Source organism: Choloepus didactylus, chromosome 23 (assembly GCF_015220235.1).
Source record: "Choloepus didactylus isolate mChoDid1 chromosome 23, mChoDid1.pri, whole genome shotgun sequence".
NCBI classification, from domain to species: Eukaryota; Metazoa; Chordata; class Mammalia; order Pilosa; family Megalonychidae; genus Choloepus; species Choloepus didactylus.
Genome location: NC_051329.1, coordinates 26,815,580 through 26,831,987, shown reverse-complemented (window position 1 = coordinate 26,831,987; position 16,408 = coordinate 26,815,580). Strand labels below are relative to the sequence as shown.

Genomic DNA, 16,408 nt, shown 5'->3' with positions numbered 1-16,408 from the left:
AGCTGTAGAATGAGGTGTTTATCTGGACTGGACTGCACTCCACTGCCTTGGTGGGGCAGGGGCAAACTCCAAATAAACATGCAGTGACTGGAACAGAGGCTGAGAAGGATGACTGTTTATAAACATTTGGAATTTTATTTAAAAAAAAAAAAATCACAACCATGAACATTGTTACAGTTAGAGGCCCTCCTGGTTTTTCACAACGATACTGAGCATGCTCACAAGGGGTTCCCATTGGTTTAGTCTTAAACAACCATCTTTAAAAGAAGAAGAAAAAACAAAACAAAAAAAAACTCAGCACACTACCATTTAACTTGTTTTAATGTTTCTTCACAAATGGTGAAAAATACTAAAGTACAGACAAGGAATAATCATAATGTTGTTGGCCAACATTATAAATATGGAATTATAAATTTAAAACATTTTCTGGTTTAAAAAATAAATCTGGTAGTCAATGCAGCTCTGCGGGGTCTCTGTGTCTAGTAGGGCCGGTCTCTGCGTTCCTGACGGTGCTCGCCTCTGCAGGGAGAGTAGGTGTGGGCCACTTGGTTAGAATGGGGGGAGGAGAGATAGTCCCCCCCCCCTGAGCCTCTTGCTGCCTTTCAAAATGCTCTGGACTTGGGAGGGGGATGCCCCCCTAACCCACCCAGGGCCCCACGGGTGGTATTCATCACCATCACATACTTATCCATTTTTCCAGGTCCTCCACGGCCACCTCTTCTTCCTCCCATCTGTTCCATCAAAGGTCCAGGAGGCCCCCCAGGGCCGCCTCGTCTTCCTCCACCAAAGCCACCTCGGTCCATGCCCCGGCCACCACGGAAGCCACCTCTGTCTCCACCACGGCCACCTCTGAACATTCCACCAGGACCGCCACGGTCCATGAGACCACCTCTTCCTCCCCTCATGCCACCAGGGCCACCTCTGCCACGGTCACCACCTAAGGTATGGGAAAGAGCAGAAGACAACAGATAAATGGTGAGAGAGAGACGTGGGTACATGCAGAGGCTCTGTGGACATGTCTTGAGACTGCTCAGAATCTGCTTCCCTTAGCTAGAGCACAAACAGGATTGGGTTTCATGTTTACTCAATGTGAACACCTGGGTCACAATTTAGACATGATGGTGCAACTAAACCCCAGAGCGAGGGAGGCACTAATTGCAATTGTTAACCCTGTTCTTAGCAGTGGGCAGCTGCCATGCACCATGTCTGCCAAGTGGATGCTCACAGAACCTGTACCTACCTGGAGGTGGAAAGGGTGGCGGGAGGAAGCCTTCAGGCTTTGGGGCCTTACACTGGTTACATTCTGTCCTCCAGGCGAAGTTCTGGTTTCCACATCCCCTGGAAAAAATTATATCAGAGCAGAAATCACTAATTGAACTAAAGTGCTAAAACTGAACAAGCAAAGGAGCCATCTGAACAGGTACAAACTGCCTTCTGCCACCAGGAACGCTGAGTCCCAGATCAAGGCCAGTTATCTCCAATACCAGGAGCTGTCCACAGAAGATGACTTCAGATCCCAACCTCAGGCAGCAAAGTACCCACAGGACTAGGGTTGGAGCCAGGAAAATGTATGTACAGTCATGTACACTTGCTCCCTAGGACCCCAGTGGGATGAATGTGAGTTTCTTGAGACTACTGAAGCAGCTGGTGCATATGGATTATACCCACCTCCCTGCAGAGAGTCAGCAGGGTTGTCAGTACACTCTAGACCAGTGCATCTAGAGAGTCCAGCAGTGCTTTTCTCCACAGTGGGAATGGGGTGAGATGGCAGAGCCAGATTTCATTCACTAGGAGGACCTTAGTTTGCCAAAAGAAGTACATACGGATTGGGGCACTGCCAGTCTCCAGCTCGGTGCTGGACGTTTCCTCCTCCAGATGGGTTGCCTCGTGATCCCCGGGGCCCTCTTGGGGGGAAGCCTCCCCTGTCTCCTCCACGGCCTCCCATGCGACCCATTGGTCCTCCAGGACCTCCTGGGCCCCCTGGACCTGCAGTAAGAAACAGGAGTTCACTTCTTTTAGTACCAGCTTTGATGAAAGGAAAACAGAAAGCTCCCTGTGTGAACTGACACAGACCATAGTCCCATTTCCCCAACATCTGCCCAGCTCAGGCACCAGATCCATCCTAACAACCAGGTTTGGGACAGATCATTTTCTATTCACATCATTTCACTTAACTCCCACAGTTCTATCAGGCAGGTGTTTTTTTTTTTTATTTTCAGACCAATGGAAAAACCAAGGCACAGAGTAAATGGCAACCTTAGGGCTGACACCCAGGCAGAGTGGCTCCACAGGGTTTCCAGCCTCCCTAACCGGTCACAACCCACGCCCTTCTCTTCCCTTTAACTACCACTGTCAGCATTCAACAATCTACTCTACACACTTGTTTAATGTCTGTAACAAGGTTGAGAAGTCAAGTTTCTCAAGTATAAGTGTATTCAAGAAGCAGCACAGAAGGAGCTCAGAGACAGGACCAGTAAATACCTCCACGAAGTGGGGGTGGCATTCCTCTGCCCTCACGGGGTGGCATACCACCTCTCATGCTATTCATTGGAGGCTTCTTCCGTGCAAGAGAGACTTTAAGTTTGCTCCCTTGAAAATCTTTCCCTGGAACAAGATAAGAGAACATCAGTTATTCCCAACCTCCAACTCTGACCACCTTGAGGGACCAGAACAAGCTAGGCTCTCTTTTCATCAACTCTACCACCATTATCAAACTCAACCATCTCCAGCTGCATCAAGTCTGCTCCTCTATACATTTTCTCTTTACACCTAAGATTTTTACTGGCAAAGCCAGTAAAAGGCTTTAAAAGGTACTTTTAAAACCTCCTTTCATTAAGGAGAAAAAGTAAGCTGGTGGGAAGCTGAGTGTATACCCTCACCCTTGCCCAGTCCAGGATGAGGAGAGAAGAGAAGAGCAGGAGGAGAGCCAGAACTGCTCTGGTTCATCTTTTGACGCTTTTAAGTTGGTTTTACCTAATGTGAAAATCCAGGATTAATGTCAAGGCCTTATTTAAATATATATGAACTCAAGTGTACACAGGCTAAGATGTTTCTTCTGAGAGTTTTTCTGTACCTTCTGATAATATCTGTGGTTGGAAAAATCATTCGCAGCTTTTAAGCACGGTGGAGTTGTAATAATGATGCCTGAAAACGAAGGAATGTCCCAAGCTAGGGAAACAGTGGGCCTAGGTCAGGCTCATGCACAGTTCCCAACTGCCATCTAGTGTTCCCTCAGGAGGCAGACAGGTCTCCTCGCTCCCATGGCTCCTGCCATGCCCTAGTCATGCAGAGAGCAACCGTTATGTCCCTTGTCTCTAAAAGCACTTCAGAGAACAGGTATTCTAACAGCCAAATTTTAGCAATCTGACACACGCAACATTTGCTACAAGACTCTTAAGGGTGCCCAAGAGCCAACTAGAGTTAATAACGCCAGCAAGTTCACCCTTGTCGACCCCGGGGGCTCCTACCATCAAACCACTCCACAGCAGCCTTGGCAGTCGGCGGGTCCTCATATGACACTGTGGCATCACCTTTGGGCTTTCCTGTTTCCTTGTCCAGGTAGATATGGATCATGGGTTGCCCAGTTCTCTTGTTCATCTAGACATAAAATAGCATAGTTAGGCTGTGACTAGAATATACTAGTATGGGAAGAAGAAGCCCAGATGAAAGCCAAAAGGTCCCTCAAACTGTCAAAAGTAGTAAGTTTTCACATGCAGACATGTTTTCTAGGATGCTAATTTATCTCTGGGTGGCAGAATTATGCATGACTTATTTTTCCTAAATTTCTATAACAAACTTGATTAAGTGATTCCCCTCAACATGTTTCATCATAAAAACCAATATAGACCCAAAGGGCAAAAGCACGTAATTGTTAACAGCATAGGCCCCATATCACCCCCAGCCACCTTCTCCAAATGTGCTTGCACCTGCCCTGACATTTTCTATGTTGAGACAAACAGGTACCCAGTGAGTGCAGCTGAACACCAAATGTAGGTGGGCTTCAATTCAGAAGCCACACTGTACGAGAATAGTTTCATGCGTATTTCTTGCAATAAATGTGCACAGGTTCAAAGTTTAATCTACATGTTTGCTTATATCCAGTGGTATGTGAAAACTATCTATCTACTGGGATTCTTTTAAACAAAAGGTCCACTCGCCTAAGAATAGGGTGCGACATGATTTATCACTGTGACAGCTTTTGTCTGACAAATTTGGAATGCTGGGCCCACCAGTGCTTTAAATCTGTCCTGCCAGACATGGATACATCATTGTCTGGAGTTGGCAGGAAGATGAGATGAGCCTGCCTTTTGAAGGCTGAGGGAAAGAAGTTAGCAAAGAGCACCACCTGCTGGCAAGCGAGGAAAGCACACCTCCAGGAGGACATCTAAAAGACTTTTGGACAAAAAGGGCCATATGGTGGACAGGCCAGCAAAGTGCACCATTGGGGAGCGGAATTAAAGGCAACATTACCTGACTTTCTCCCTGGGGCTCAGTGGAGCTGGTGTGTGCCCCCTTTGTGGGTCCCTGGCCCAGCCCTGACTGGATAATACTGACCAATGAAATGTCAAAGAATAGGATTAACACAAATCCAATCAACAACAAAAGCTTTGACCAGAGAGAATCTGACCTTCAGAGTAAACTCATCAAGATAATGCAATACTCAAACATCAGCAAAAAATAAGCCATACTAAGAAACAGGAAGATATGGCCAAGTCAAAGGAGCAAACCAAAAAGTCAAAGGAGACACAGAATCTGGAACAACTAATCAAAGACATTCATACAAATCTCCTAAAAATTCAACATGATGGCTAAAGAGATATAGGATATCAAGACGACACTAGGTGAGCATAAAGGTGAATCTGAAAGCATGCAAAGTAACATGGAAATGAAAAGCACAACAGATGAAATAAAAATACATTAGAAGCAGACAACAGCAGATTTGAACAGGCAGAAAAAAGGATCAGTGAGCTAGATGATGGAGCATCTGAATTCTAACAGACAGAGAAAAGAATGGGAAAAATTGAGCAGGGTCTCTGGGAACTGATGGACAACATGAAATGCACAAACGTTTGCTTCCTGAGGGTCCCAGAAGGAGAAGAGAAGGGAAAGGCAGCAAAAGAAATATTTGAGGAAATAATGGCTGAGAACTTCCCAACTCTTAGGGAAGGGACTGATATCCAAGTCCAAGAAGTACAACATACCCCAAACCAAACACATCTGAATAGACCTATTCCAAGACTCATACTACTCAGAATGTCAAATACCAAAAATAAAATTTTGCAAGCAGCAAGAGAAAAGTGATTCATAACATACAAGGGATGGCCGATAACTGTAAGCACCAATTTCTCATCAGAAACCATGGAAGTGAAAAGGCAGTGGTATGGTATAGTCAAGATACTGAAAGAGAAAAATTGCCAGCCAAGAACTCTCTATCTGGCTAAACTGTTCTTCAAGGAAGTGATAGCCTGGAAAAAGATATTCCATGCAAACAGTAACCAAAACAACAGCAACAATGAACACCAAAAATAGAGTAACTATACATCAACAAAATAAACTTTAAATGCAAAGCTATTAAAGGAAACAAAGACAGACATTATATACATATAATAATAAAAGGGACAACCCATCAAGAAGAAATAATAATCATAAATATCTATGCCCCTGCCAGGGTGCCCCAAAATACACAGGCAAACTAAAGCAAAACTGAAGGAAAAAACAGACATATCTAAAATAATAGCTGGAGACGTCAATACACCACTCATATCAACAGACAGAGCATCTAGACAGGGGATCAATAAGGAAATAGAGAAACGAACTACGCAACTTAGATGAAATGAACAATTTTCAAGAAACACATGAACAACCCACACTGACTCCAGAAGAAATAGGTCATCTCAACATTAAACAGTCATCAAAAATCCCCCAAAGAAAAGCCCAGGACCAGAATGCTTCCCAAGTGAATTCTACACATCATTCCAAGATTTAATATCAATCTTGCTCAAAACGTCCAGAAAACTGAAAAGGAAGAAATGAAGGCTACCTAACTTGTTCAATGAAGCCAACATCACCCTAATACCAAAACCAGATAAAAATACTACAAGAAACCATGATCAAGTGGGTTTAATCCCAGGTATGCAAGGGTGATTCAGCATAAGAAAATCAACGTAATACACCACATTAACCAATCGAAGGGGAAAAACCACATAGCCATCTTGATTGGGCAGAAAAGGCATTTAAGAAAATCCACCATCCCTTCTTGATTAAAAACACTCTGAAATACAGGAATAGAAGGAAACTTTCTCAACATGATAAAGGGCATATATAAAAAACCGATAGCTAACATCATACTCAATGTCACATACTTTCCTGTTAAGACCAGGAATAAGACAACAATGGCCACTGTCACCACTGTTATTCAACACTGTACTATAAATTCTAGCTAGAGCAGTCAGGCAAGACAAAGAAATAAAAAGGCATCCAGATTGGAAAGGAAGAAGTAAAAGTTTCACTATTTGCAGTTGATATGATCCTATACCTACAAAGTCCTGAAAAATCTACAACAAAGCTAGTAAGACCTAATAAATGAGTTCAGCAAAGTGGTAGGATACAAGATTAACATGCAAAAATCAGCAGTGTTTCTATACACTAGTGATGAGCAATCTGAAGAGGAAAATCAGGAAAAAAACTCCATTTACAATAGCAACTGAAGAATCAAGTATCTAGGAACAAACTCAACTAAGGATGTAAAGGACCTGTACTCAGAAAACTATAAAGCATTGCTAAAAGAAATCAAAGAAGACCTAAATAAACGGAAGAACATTCTGTGTTCATGGATTGGAAGACTAAATATTGTTAAGATATCAATTCTACCCAAATTGATTTACAGATTCAATGCAATCCCAATCAAAATTCCAAAAGCCTACTTTGTAGAACTGGAAAAGATAATTACCAAATTTATTTGGAAGGGTAAGTAAGGGACCCTGAATAGCCCAAAACATCTTGAAAAAGGAAAATGAAGTTGGAGGACTCTCACTTTCTGACTTTAAAGCATATTACAAAGCTACAGTGATAAAAACAGCACGGCACTGGCATAAAGACAGACATACTGAACAATGGAGTTGAATTGCGAGTTAAGAAATAGACCCTCACATCTATGGTCAATTGATTTTCCATCCAACTGGGACAGAACCGTCTCTTCAACAAATGGTGCTGGGAGAACTGGATATACACATCCAACAGAAACAAAGAGGACCTCTGTGTCACACTGTATACAGAAAGTAACTCAAAACAGATCAAATGAGACATGGGAACTCCTCGAAATTGAAAACTTGTGTGCTTCTAAGAACTGTCAAGATGGCAAAAAGGCAGCCTACTCAATAGGAGAAAATATTTGGAAATCTGATATGGGTTTAATATCCAAGATACAGAAAGAGCTGCTACAATTCAATGATAAAAAGATAAACAACCCAATTAAAAAATGGGCAAAAGACAAGAATAGACATTTTTCCAAAGAGGAAATACAAATGGCTAAAAGGCACATGAAAAAATGTTTAACATTACTAGCTATTAGGGAAATGCCAGTCAAAACCATGAGATATCATTTCACACGTACCAGAATGCCACTATTAAAACAAAACAAAAAAACAGAACACTGCAAGTGTTAGAGAGAATGAGGAGAACTAGGAACACTTATTCACTGTTGGTGGGAATGTAGAATGGTGCAGCTGCTGTGGAATACAGTGTGGCGGTTCTTCAGGCAGCAAAGTCTAGAACTGCCATATGTCCTGATGATTGCACTACTAGGCATATACTCAGAAGACCCGAAAGCAGGGACATGAACAGACATTTGCACACTGATGTTCCTAACAGCATTTTCCACAATGGCCAAAAGATGGAAACTACTGAAGTGTCCATCAACCAATGAATGGATCAACAATGTGGTAGATGCATAACCATGGAATATTATGCAGCTGTAATTAGAAATGAAGTCATGACACCTGGGGAGCTGATGCTTAATTTGTGTCAAATACACTGCAGTGAGGTTGACTGTAGATGTCTGGAAATGGATGGAGGTGACAGGTACACATTATAGTGATCTTACCTAACAGCAATGGAATTGTGGTACAATTGTGGTTGAAAGGAAAAGGTCAGATTCTTGTATGTCACTAGAAGGAAAGCCAGAGGATGAAACATAGGACTGTATAATACAATGAACCCTCTTCAGGGTTAAAATGTTATAGAATTAATTGTGGTGATGAATGCACAACTCTGAATACACTAGAAGACAGTGATTGTATACTTTAAACGGATTGTATAGTATGTGAATTTATCTCAATAAAAGTGCTTAAAACAAAGTGTATTGGTACTTTAAGGAGCAAAACACTAGTGCTGAGAAAGTCAGGCAACTTTATGACAATATTAACTTGGTCTCTTTAAAATGCTCTGTGGTCCAAAGTGCTGCTAGATCACCTGGTTGTTCTTTTACTCACCTTCACAACCCCACACTGCTTAAAGAAGTCCGCCAAGTCATCTAGAGTCACATTATCATTTAATCCTTGCACATAAACTGCAGTGTTGTCAGAATCTTCATCTGGATCTACAGGCAGGCCTTCAAGGAAAAACAAGTCATGTATCTACAGGGGCTCATTAACCAACCAGTCACTACTCCCCACTGGCATTCATCACAAAACCACCCACAACATAGAGAAGAATAGCATGGAAAATCCACTTTTGGTTTAAGGCTATTATGATAAACATTCATGATCAAGGAAGCCCCAATTTCCCTTAACAGCAAGAATATAACATTGATCTATCAGGCTGCTGAACTCTAGGCATGCATTTACTTCTGAGCAACTCATTTGAAAGCACAATATAGAGTTCAGGAATTCAAAATTACCTAGATCAAGATCTGGTCCTTCATCCATGGGTCCTGCCAATCAGGAAAGATCATAAAATATTATTAGTGCACGTCTTGCAAGCTACAAACCTTACAAACACACACAGCTATCTACTATACCACCATTTGATGGGGCTTTGTTAAATTCAAAATGACCCGCACTGCTAAAATGGAGCAGTGCCCCTTTAACATCTGTGACAGGTTTGCTAGGGTTTGCTTTTTTGTTTGTTGGTTTACTTTTAAACCAAATACACTTGCAATGCTTATGTGCCAAATTAGTGTTAAATTTAAGTCAAAATTTTCCTCCAAATAAACCAAAGTTTAAAAATGTAATCTCCCCCACATTACAGAAGCAGTTGCTCAATACTTCAAGTTACCCTTTGTTTCATAACCATAGGTTAACCTTATTACCCCTAAGACAATGCCGGCAGTACCCATTAGTTTCTTTTGTATAGATCATTTTTAAACCACTTATGAAACTAATAAAAAATTATATTTTTCTAAAAACTGACTGTATTTTTTTTTAAACACTATCCATGGTAATACTCAAAAACTTACCACCAGGCTTATTGAAGCCACCTCGCTCTCCAGCGCTGCTGGGGGGATAAACGAAGAAATGAAGGCCTTTCCCTTTAAAAGCCAGTACCGCTCTGAGCCTTGGGTGGGCTCGTGGGGAAGAAGGGCACTGGCTAAACACATCTCCAAACAATGCATCTCTCTCATCTTGTCACTATGCCTTTCTTCAGGGCAGCTTGCTCATATCTCCTTTATATACAACCTTGCTTGTCTGATTATACACACCAGTGTGGTTGATTCCTTTCATTTCCGGGGCTGGTATTAATAGTGCAATACTTGGCAAATTAGGGAGAAAAGATTCCAAACACCCACCCCATCAGCTGAAAAACAGGGAGAGCTTGGTGGAGAGAGGATTAGCAATCTGGGTAACTGCTATAACGAACCTTTCCATGTTCATAAAGGTGCACCCTCAACCTCTCCCAGGGGACAGCCAAAGGAGCCCTGGGCTTCCTAACAAGTCACAGTATAATAAAGGAGAAGACAACCACATTAAATGCCTACCACACACATCAGAGGACACACCCACCCAATCTTCAGCATAAAGCCATACACTTCAGGGCTCTAAAGGTTTTAACAAATGCTGTGAAAAGAGAATTTACAACAAATACCAAGGCTCAACAGGCTGGGGGTGCAACTTTACAGACACATGAGTTAAGAATAACGACAATGGCAGTATAAAATCACTGCCTTGAACATTTTTTAAAGGGAGCGGATATATATTAGGCTTTTTTGGCTAGGTTTTGTTTTCTTCAAAATTAAATAAAGGCGGCTCCTCAGTGGGAGGGCCCGTGGTTTTTCTAACCAGTATTGCACCTTTAATACCTGAATATACAATTTCAAGCTGTTGCATGCAGCTTCGTTTCCTTTTTAAAAGTACACACCATAAAATGTTCTCTCTCTTTAAACACAAAAGTTTACACTTTAATGTTACACAATTCTAGAGTATTATACCTCCTCTGTTTCATTACCAAACAACAAGTATGCAGTTACCAAAGTTACAGAAGGATTCCATTTATACAATGAATACATTTTGTTAAAAATATTCTATGTATATTTTTCCTCTCCATATGGACACCGTGTCTAGTCCCACTTTTCATTATGCTGCCGGCTGAGTACTGAGTACGGGTACTTTTTAAGTATTGAAGTGTATACAAGGCTCTCACTTTGTAACCTGTAGCATATAAATGCGACAAAGCATGTTAAAAAGTTTCCACGTTTAACAGCCAATGAAAATATCAAAATACTGAGGCAATGAAAAAGGGCATGTTAACAACATTGAGTGCCTTACCTGCCGAAGACACTGAAAACCATCACCACACCACAATAAAAAAGGGGGGAGGGGAAAACGCCCCTGGTCCTGTCCCCATAGGAACCAACCAACTGCTTCACAGTCTGTTGAAAACCTATGGGGAAAGTCACCATCTTTCCTGTGGCTCCGAGAGACTTCTCATCCAGAAAGAGGGGCCCCCTCTACTATCAAAATCTAGCAAAATTAGAATCATTACTTCTGGGAATATTAAAATGAGTAAGTTTGAAATTATTTTTGCAATTGAAAAATATAAGAATTCTAGTGACTAGAGACGTGATGATAGTAATTCCAGGTGTCTAAGTCTATTTTAAAACATCCATAAACAAGTGAAACCTTTATAATGGAATGATATTCTCCAAATCAGAAGACTGATTTTTTTATACCAAATTATTCATAATTTTTTGCATGTTGTAAAATGACTGTTGGCTCCAATAAAGATTTCACAGAAAACTTTAGTTTATTTTTAAAGTTATGCAGAATAGGTGTAACAATATTAACCATCTTTCAATAGTACAGAGATTTGCTGACACGGAAGTTAAAGATTAATTTATTAATTTATTTATTCTGGCTAATTTTGAAATCCATTTCCTTAGGAAAAAAGAATTCTACTCAATTTTTCCTTGAACCAACAGTGGTACCATACCCAACTTATACTTAATATAACATTCTGCATAACTTTTAACTAGTTTATATAGGGACAGAACACACACAGAATTAAGCCTTCTGGATTATGTTAACCACCAACATTATACCTCACCTTTAATAGCTCGGACACCAGAAAGGGGAGAGGGTATGGGAGGAGGAAGGGAAGGGTCAGGCAGAGATAGGAGGGTTATACTATTGATTTGAACAAAATTCTCTAAACCAGATTGTGCCATCAATCAAAATGGTCAAACCGATTTAGACTTCTCAAAATCTCCAATGGGGAGTGATTCTATAATTTCGTACATTACTCTGCAAAAAGCGCTTGGATTTCTCTGTGCTCCAACCAAACTCTATGCACCAGGTGCACCTCAGATCATAGTTTAAGGGCTATGGGACCAAGATCTTTATCATTATGTTCAGTTATTCTGACTACAAACAGAAGCTGGGGGAAAACACTGTGGAAAACAGCTGCATTCCTTTTCTGCAGTATAGACCAGTATTTCAAGACAACCGTTCAGAGATAATTAAAAACCCAGGGTTATTAGAAGGTTTGTGTGTGTTCCATCCCAAGTCTATCACCCACAGAGGTTTTGTGTTTTTTTTTTTGTTTGTTTTTCTTTTACCTCTGGAAACCACGAAGGGAACTGAAAGCTTGAGTTTCAAAAACCATTCTTTGTTCTCCCCAACCCAACAAAGTATATTGGCAGGGAAAAAAGCAAACTGCCACTTAATACATGCCACAAAGATGACATTTCCATGTTTTAGAAGATGGCTTGAGCTCAACAGAATGTCCATGGAAATGTAAAAATAAATTTCTATGTCTTTCAGTCCCTTCTTTCCATTGAAAATCCTATGGATGAAACAAAATTAGGTAAAAGGAGAAAAGGTTTGCTCTTACCCCATTCCACCGCGTCCTCCTCCCCGCCCACCTCTGCTCATGCCTCCACGATCAAATCCCCCTCTTCCCCTGCCCCGGTTATCAGGGCCACTCATGCTCCGGTTCTCTCCTGGTCCGGAAAATCCTCCAGACTCCTGCCCATAAACACCCATGCTACTGGGGTGGTCCTGTCGGAATGAACCTGAGGAAAGAGTCACATCTGTAAGCCATGAACCAGCACATACAGCAATGCCTGATGCACTTTGTCCTGGAATCACAGAATTCTCAATTGCAAGGCACTAACCAAGGCACATCTTCTTTATATCATGATAAGACACCCCTAATCAGTAGTTCAATGAAAACCTCTAGTTCATCAAGGCTGAAATAACTGCATATAGTTAGCCAGGAATAAACCATTCCCAAACAAACAATAGAAGGCCTATGGTGAACATACAGTTCCCAGGGTTCTGTAACCTAAAGATGTCTCCAAAAGCTGTTTCTTTAAATGATACTCGAGAAACAAAAATAGAACCAGCTTACATAGGGCCTTTAGCATGTTGCTAGGGGTTGGGCTAAAAAAATAGCACTACTCCTTTTATAGTTGGAATCTGAGAAATGTCCATGGATGGAGTACGAAATTAAAAAGATAAACAATCTGGGTTTTCAGTCACTTTCCATACAAAATAATACAAAAAAAAGGATTTTTTTTTTTTTTTGCTTTATAGAAATAAAAAACCTCACAAAAACATAATAACTCTATCAAAATCGCTGTAGTCTTCAATAGCTGCCTGCCCATACTCTTGCTAAGTTGTGAATAACTTATAGTGGGCAAGTCATGAGACATATTGACTTCACACACTGCATATAACCTCCCCAGAGAGAGCAGTGCTGGTGGGTCTGAAACGTTTTCTGTGGTCAGTTACAAAATTTTTTTTCAAGACATACTAACAATAATTAAATAGGAGAAAACAGTGAAGTCTTTACTGGGACACAGGTGCACCTTGAAGTCCAAAGTAAACAATGGTAAAGGGCATTCCCCACGTTCAGCAACTCCAAATACAATCATTCTTATTTGATTTTCTCTCTTAGCAACTCACTCTGCTGCCCGTAGCTGCTGCTCTGTTGGCTATATTGACTTGGAGCCTGGCTGTAGGATCCAGTTTGGGGGGGATAACTAGTGGGAGGCTGCTGCCCATAGCTGCTCTGTTGACCATAGCTACTCTGCTGTCCATAGCTGCTTGGCTGCCCATAGGTGTTCTGTTGAGAGTAACTGCTCTGATCATAACTAGTCGGCTGTGTAGAGGAATAGCTGAAAGAAAAAACAAAACAAAACAAAAACAAATGAGCTTTTTAGGAAGAAGAGAAAGTGGCCTGTCTCTTCAAGCCCCCCTGAATACAAGAGACAGTACACCCTTAAATGTGTAGTTACTTTCTACATATCCAGTTTGAATCTAAAATAAGCAAATATTTTTGTATTCAAAACAATAAAGCTTTAACTGGGAGGGGGGGAGTAATTATAACAACCACCTAACTATAGAACTCTTAGAATCTCCCCCTCATAATCCCCATCCTGGTATCACCCATCTCCATTTACAACAGTTCTTTTCAACTATATTCAGGCAAACTTAGGAGTTTAGGTCCTTCTTGTAGTCAGGGAAGAGTATGCACATGTGCACATGGGGAAGGCGGGCCTAGGGAAAAAGGCACTAAGAAAAAGGAGGGAGAGTTAAGTATAAGTTCCAAGCTTGCTTCCAATAATTCCCTTGAGTGGTGAAAATGCTTGGTAGAGGGGCACACAAAAATGGTAATTTTCCCTTGAAGATCGTCTAAATGTTTGTTTAGATTGTTTTCCTATGCAGTTTCAACTTTTTGCACAAAATAAGTCTTGAAAGAACTGGTATTAAACTTTTGACAAATCATGATAATGAAAAGGACCACATATTTAAAACTTCAATTCAACTAAGCTGCTATTGCACACCCTTCATCACAACGGTATTTATTCAGTAGTCTCTCCTAACCTGTGTGCACCTTATTCAACCCACCAAATTACCTGCTCTTGGGATAACAGGTATAGGGGGTGGCTCTATGGAGGAACAGCTGTAAGCCCTCCCCACATTTGCTTCAAGTTGTGCACAACCACTTACCCAGTTGGCTGTTAAATGCTCCTAAACCTGTTTCATGTCTGCTGCACTTTAAACTTTAATGTATAAACTGATAAATGAGTGCAAACAAACAAACAAAAAAGTAACTGTTACTTCTAGCAAAACTAAGTTAACCCTTTAACACACAATTCAGACAATTCATTTAAAAACCTGTGTTAGTTCTTCCTCCACTTTCAAGAAATTAAAACTGGATATTGTGGCTGCTGATTTGATTAATGCAAGGCAGAAAATCAACAAATTTGTCATTAAAAAAATTAATAAAAAAATAAAGGTCTTGGCCCAATATTAAAAGACATTTATTTGTGTTAAGTGACATATAAAACTTCTTTTTAAATAATGCCCTGCAATTTAACTAACAAACTACCCATCCTAACTGCACTGGAGAAGGTAGCTTCCATCGTTGCGTTAAACCACTTCTATAAATTTCTGCCTCTCATTCTGGGTTCATTAAAGAGCAAAATTGTTTTTGTTTAGATTTAGAAATAGTTATCTGGCTGCCAGGCAACTGCTATGGGAACCCAGGACTGATATTTTAATGTAATGATACATGGTCAGACTTATTCACTGGAAGAGTCTTACAGACCTTACCTGAGAAAGCCAAGGCAAGCAGATCAACAGCCTGAAAGAAAAAACACCTGTTTTGTTATTCTACTAGCTCTTTGGCCATGAGAATGAAGAGACTGACCTGGTAGGAGGATAGGATGGAGGTGCGGTGACTGGCTGCATGGGGTAGCTCCCAGGTACCTGAGGATAACTGTAGTTACTCTGTCCATATCCTAGGCTGGGCTGGTTGTAACCCCCTGTGCTAGACTGAGGTTGACTAGTCTCAGCAGGCTTGCTACCATCCTGCGGTCTAAAGGGAGAAATAAAAAAGTGAGACTTCATTTCTCAACCACAAAATTCTTGGCTAAGGATTCTACAAATCTATGAGCAATATACAATGACAGGATTGAACTTGGAATTAAATACAGTTGTAAAGTAAACTGCATCAAACCCAGTGGTCTGTCCAACTGCACAGGCAGGAAGAGAACTTGAAGGAAGAGGAAGAATTAATCATATCCACCAAAGAGACAACAATATGCTCCATTTGTTCCACATCAATACCTACAGAGGGCTGTTAAATTTTTTGCGTTACCAATTTAAGGGCTCTGGGAGAGGAGGTGGTTTGTTAAAGAATAAAATGTTTTTTGTTTGTTTTCTTTCCTCAAAAGGGACTTCTGAAGACAACTGTTAACTCCATGGCATCTATGATGATGTAAGTTTGGAATTAAATACAGCTCAGAAAAACATTTCTTAACTTGGACTGCCACAAATAAATCCAACCTCCAAGTCTCCATAAGGGAAATACAGGCATACCTCGCTTAACTGCCTTTTGCAGGTATATGTGTTTTTACGAATGTAAGGTTTGTGGCAACCCTGTGTTGAGCAAGTCTATTGGCACCATTTTTCCAAATTCACGTGTTTACTTTGTGTCTCTGCATCACATTTTAAGGTATGTACATTGTTTTCTTTAGGCACAATGCTATTGCACACTTAATAGTTAAATTACAGTATAGTACAAACCTAACTTTAACATGCACTGGGAAACCAAAACATTCATGTGACTTGCTTACTGCTGTGGTCTGGAACCAAGCCCACAATATCTCCAAGGTATGCCTGTACCAGAGTAAGGTGAGGGCAGGGATACACACACATACACACTCCTGCTCAGATGAATTTGGAAGTATCTCTGTAAGTGATGAAAACCAATCCCACCCCCAAGGAAGAAACCCAGGGTTTTTTAGTACCTCTTAGCCCTAACAGTTTGCATGAGGCTTGTGGAAGAGTAAGCCTGAGCTATTTTAAGCAAAGCCCCAAGAATCAGCAGGCAGACCAGAAAGCATGTGGAAGTACTGGTTTCACCACAGAGCTTTAACAGGTCACGAGCCCCCTATACCAGTAGA

At 41.0% G+C, this 16,408-nt stretch overlaps 1 protein-coding gene across 5 annotated transcripts in view; it reads right to left on the bottom strand.

The window, feature by feature from the left end:
* Window positions 1-303: 303 nt before the first annotated feature.
* Window positions 304-16,408, bottom strand: part of EWSR1 (EWS RNA binding protein 1) — a 27,376-nt gene continuing 11,271 nt past the window's right edge. For 2 of the 5 annotated variants that reach the window (XM_037816567.1, XM_037816568.1), the window contains exons 6-17: window positions 15,151-15,318; window positions 13,401-13,612; window positions 12,325-12,505; window positions 9,455-9,492; window positions 8,897-8,929; window positions 8,490-8,608; window positions 3,468-3,597; window positions 2,482-2,604; window positions 1,824-1,986; window positions 1,241-1,338; window positions 685-937; window positions 304-519 (exon numbers count right to left, since the gene is read on the bottom strand). In XM_037816567.1, coding sequence (XP_037672495.1) covers window positions 480-519; window positions 685-937; window positions 1,241-1,338; window positions 1,824-1,986; window positions 2,482-2,604; window positions 3,468-3,597; window positions 8,490-8,608; window positions 8,897-8,929; window positions 9,455-9,492; window positions 12,325-12,505; window positions 13,401-13,612; window positions 15,151-15,318 — 1,558 coding nt within the window. In that variant the 3' untranslated portion in view covers window positions 304-479. Of the gene's footprint in view, window positions 520-684; window positions 938-1,240; window positions 1,339-1,823; window positions 1,987-2,481; window positions 2,605-3,467; window positions 3,598-8,489; window positions 8,609-8,896; window positions 8,930-9,454; window positions 10,644-12,324; window positions 12,506-13,400; window positions 13,613-15,150; window positions 15,319-16,408 lie in introns of those variants that run through there. The other 3 variants (XM_037816569.1, XM_037816570.1, XM_037816571.1) reach the window with 2 other exon arrangements.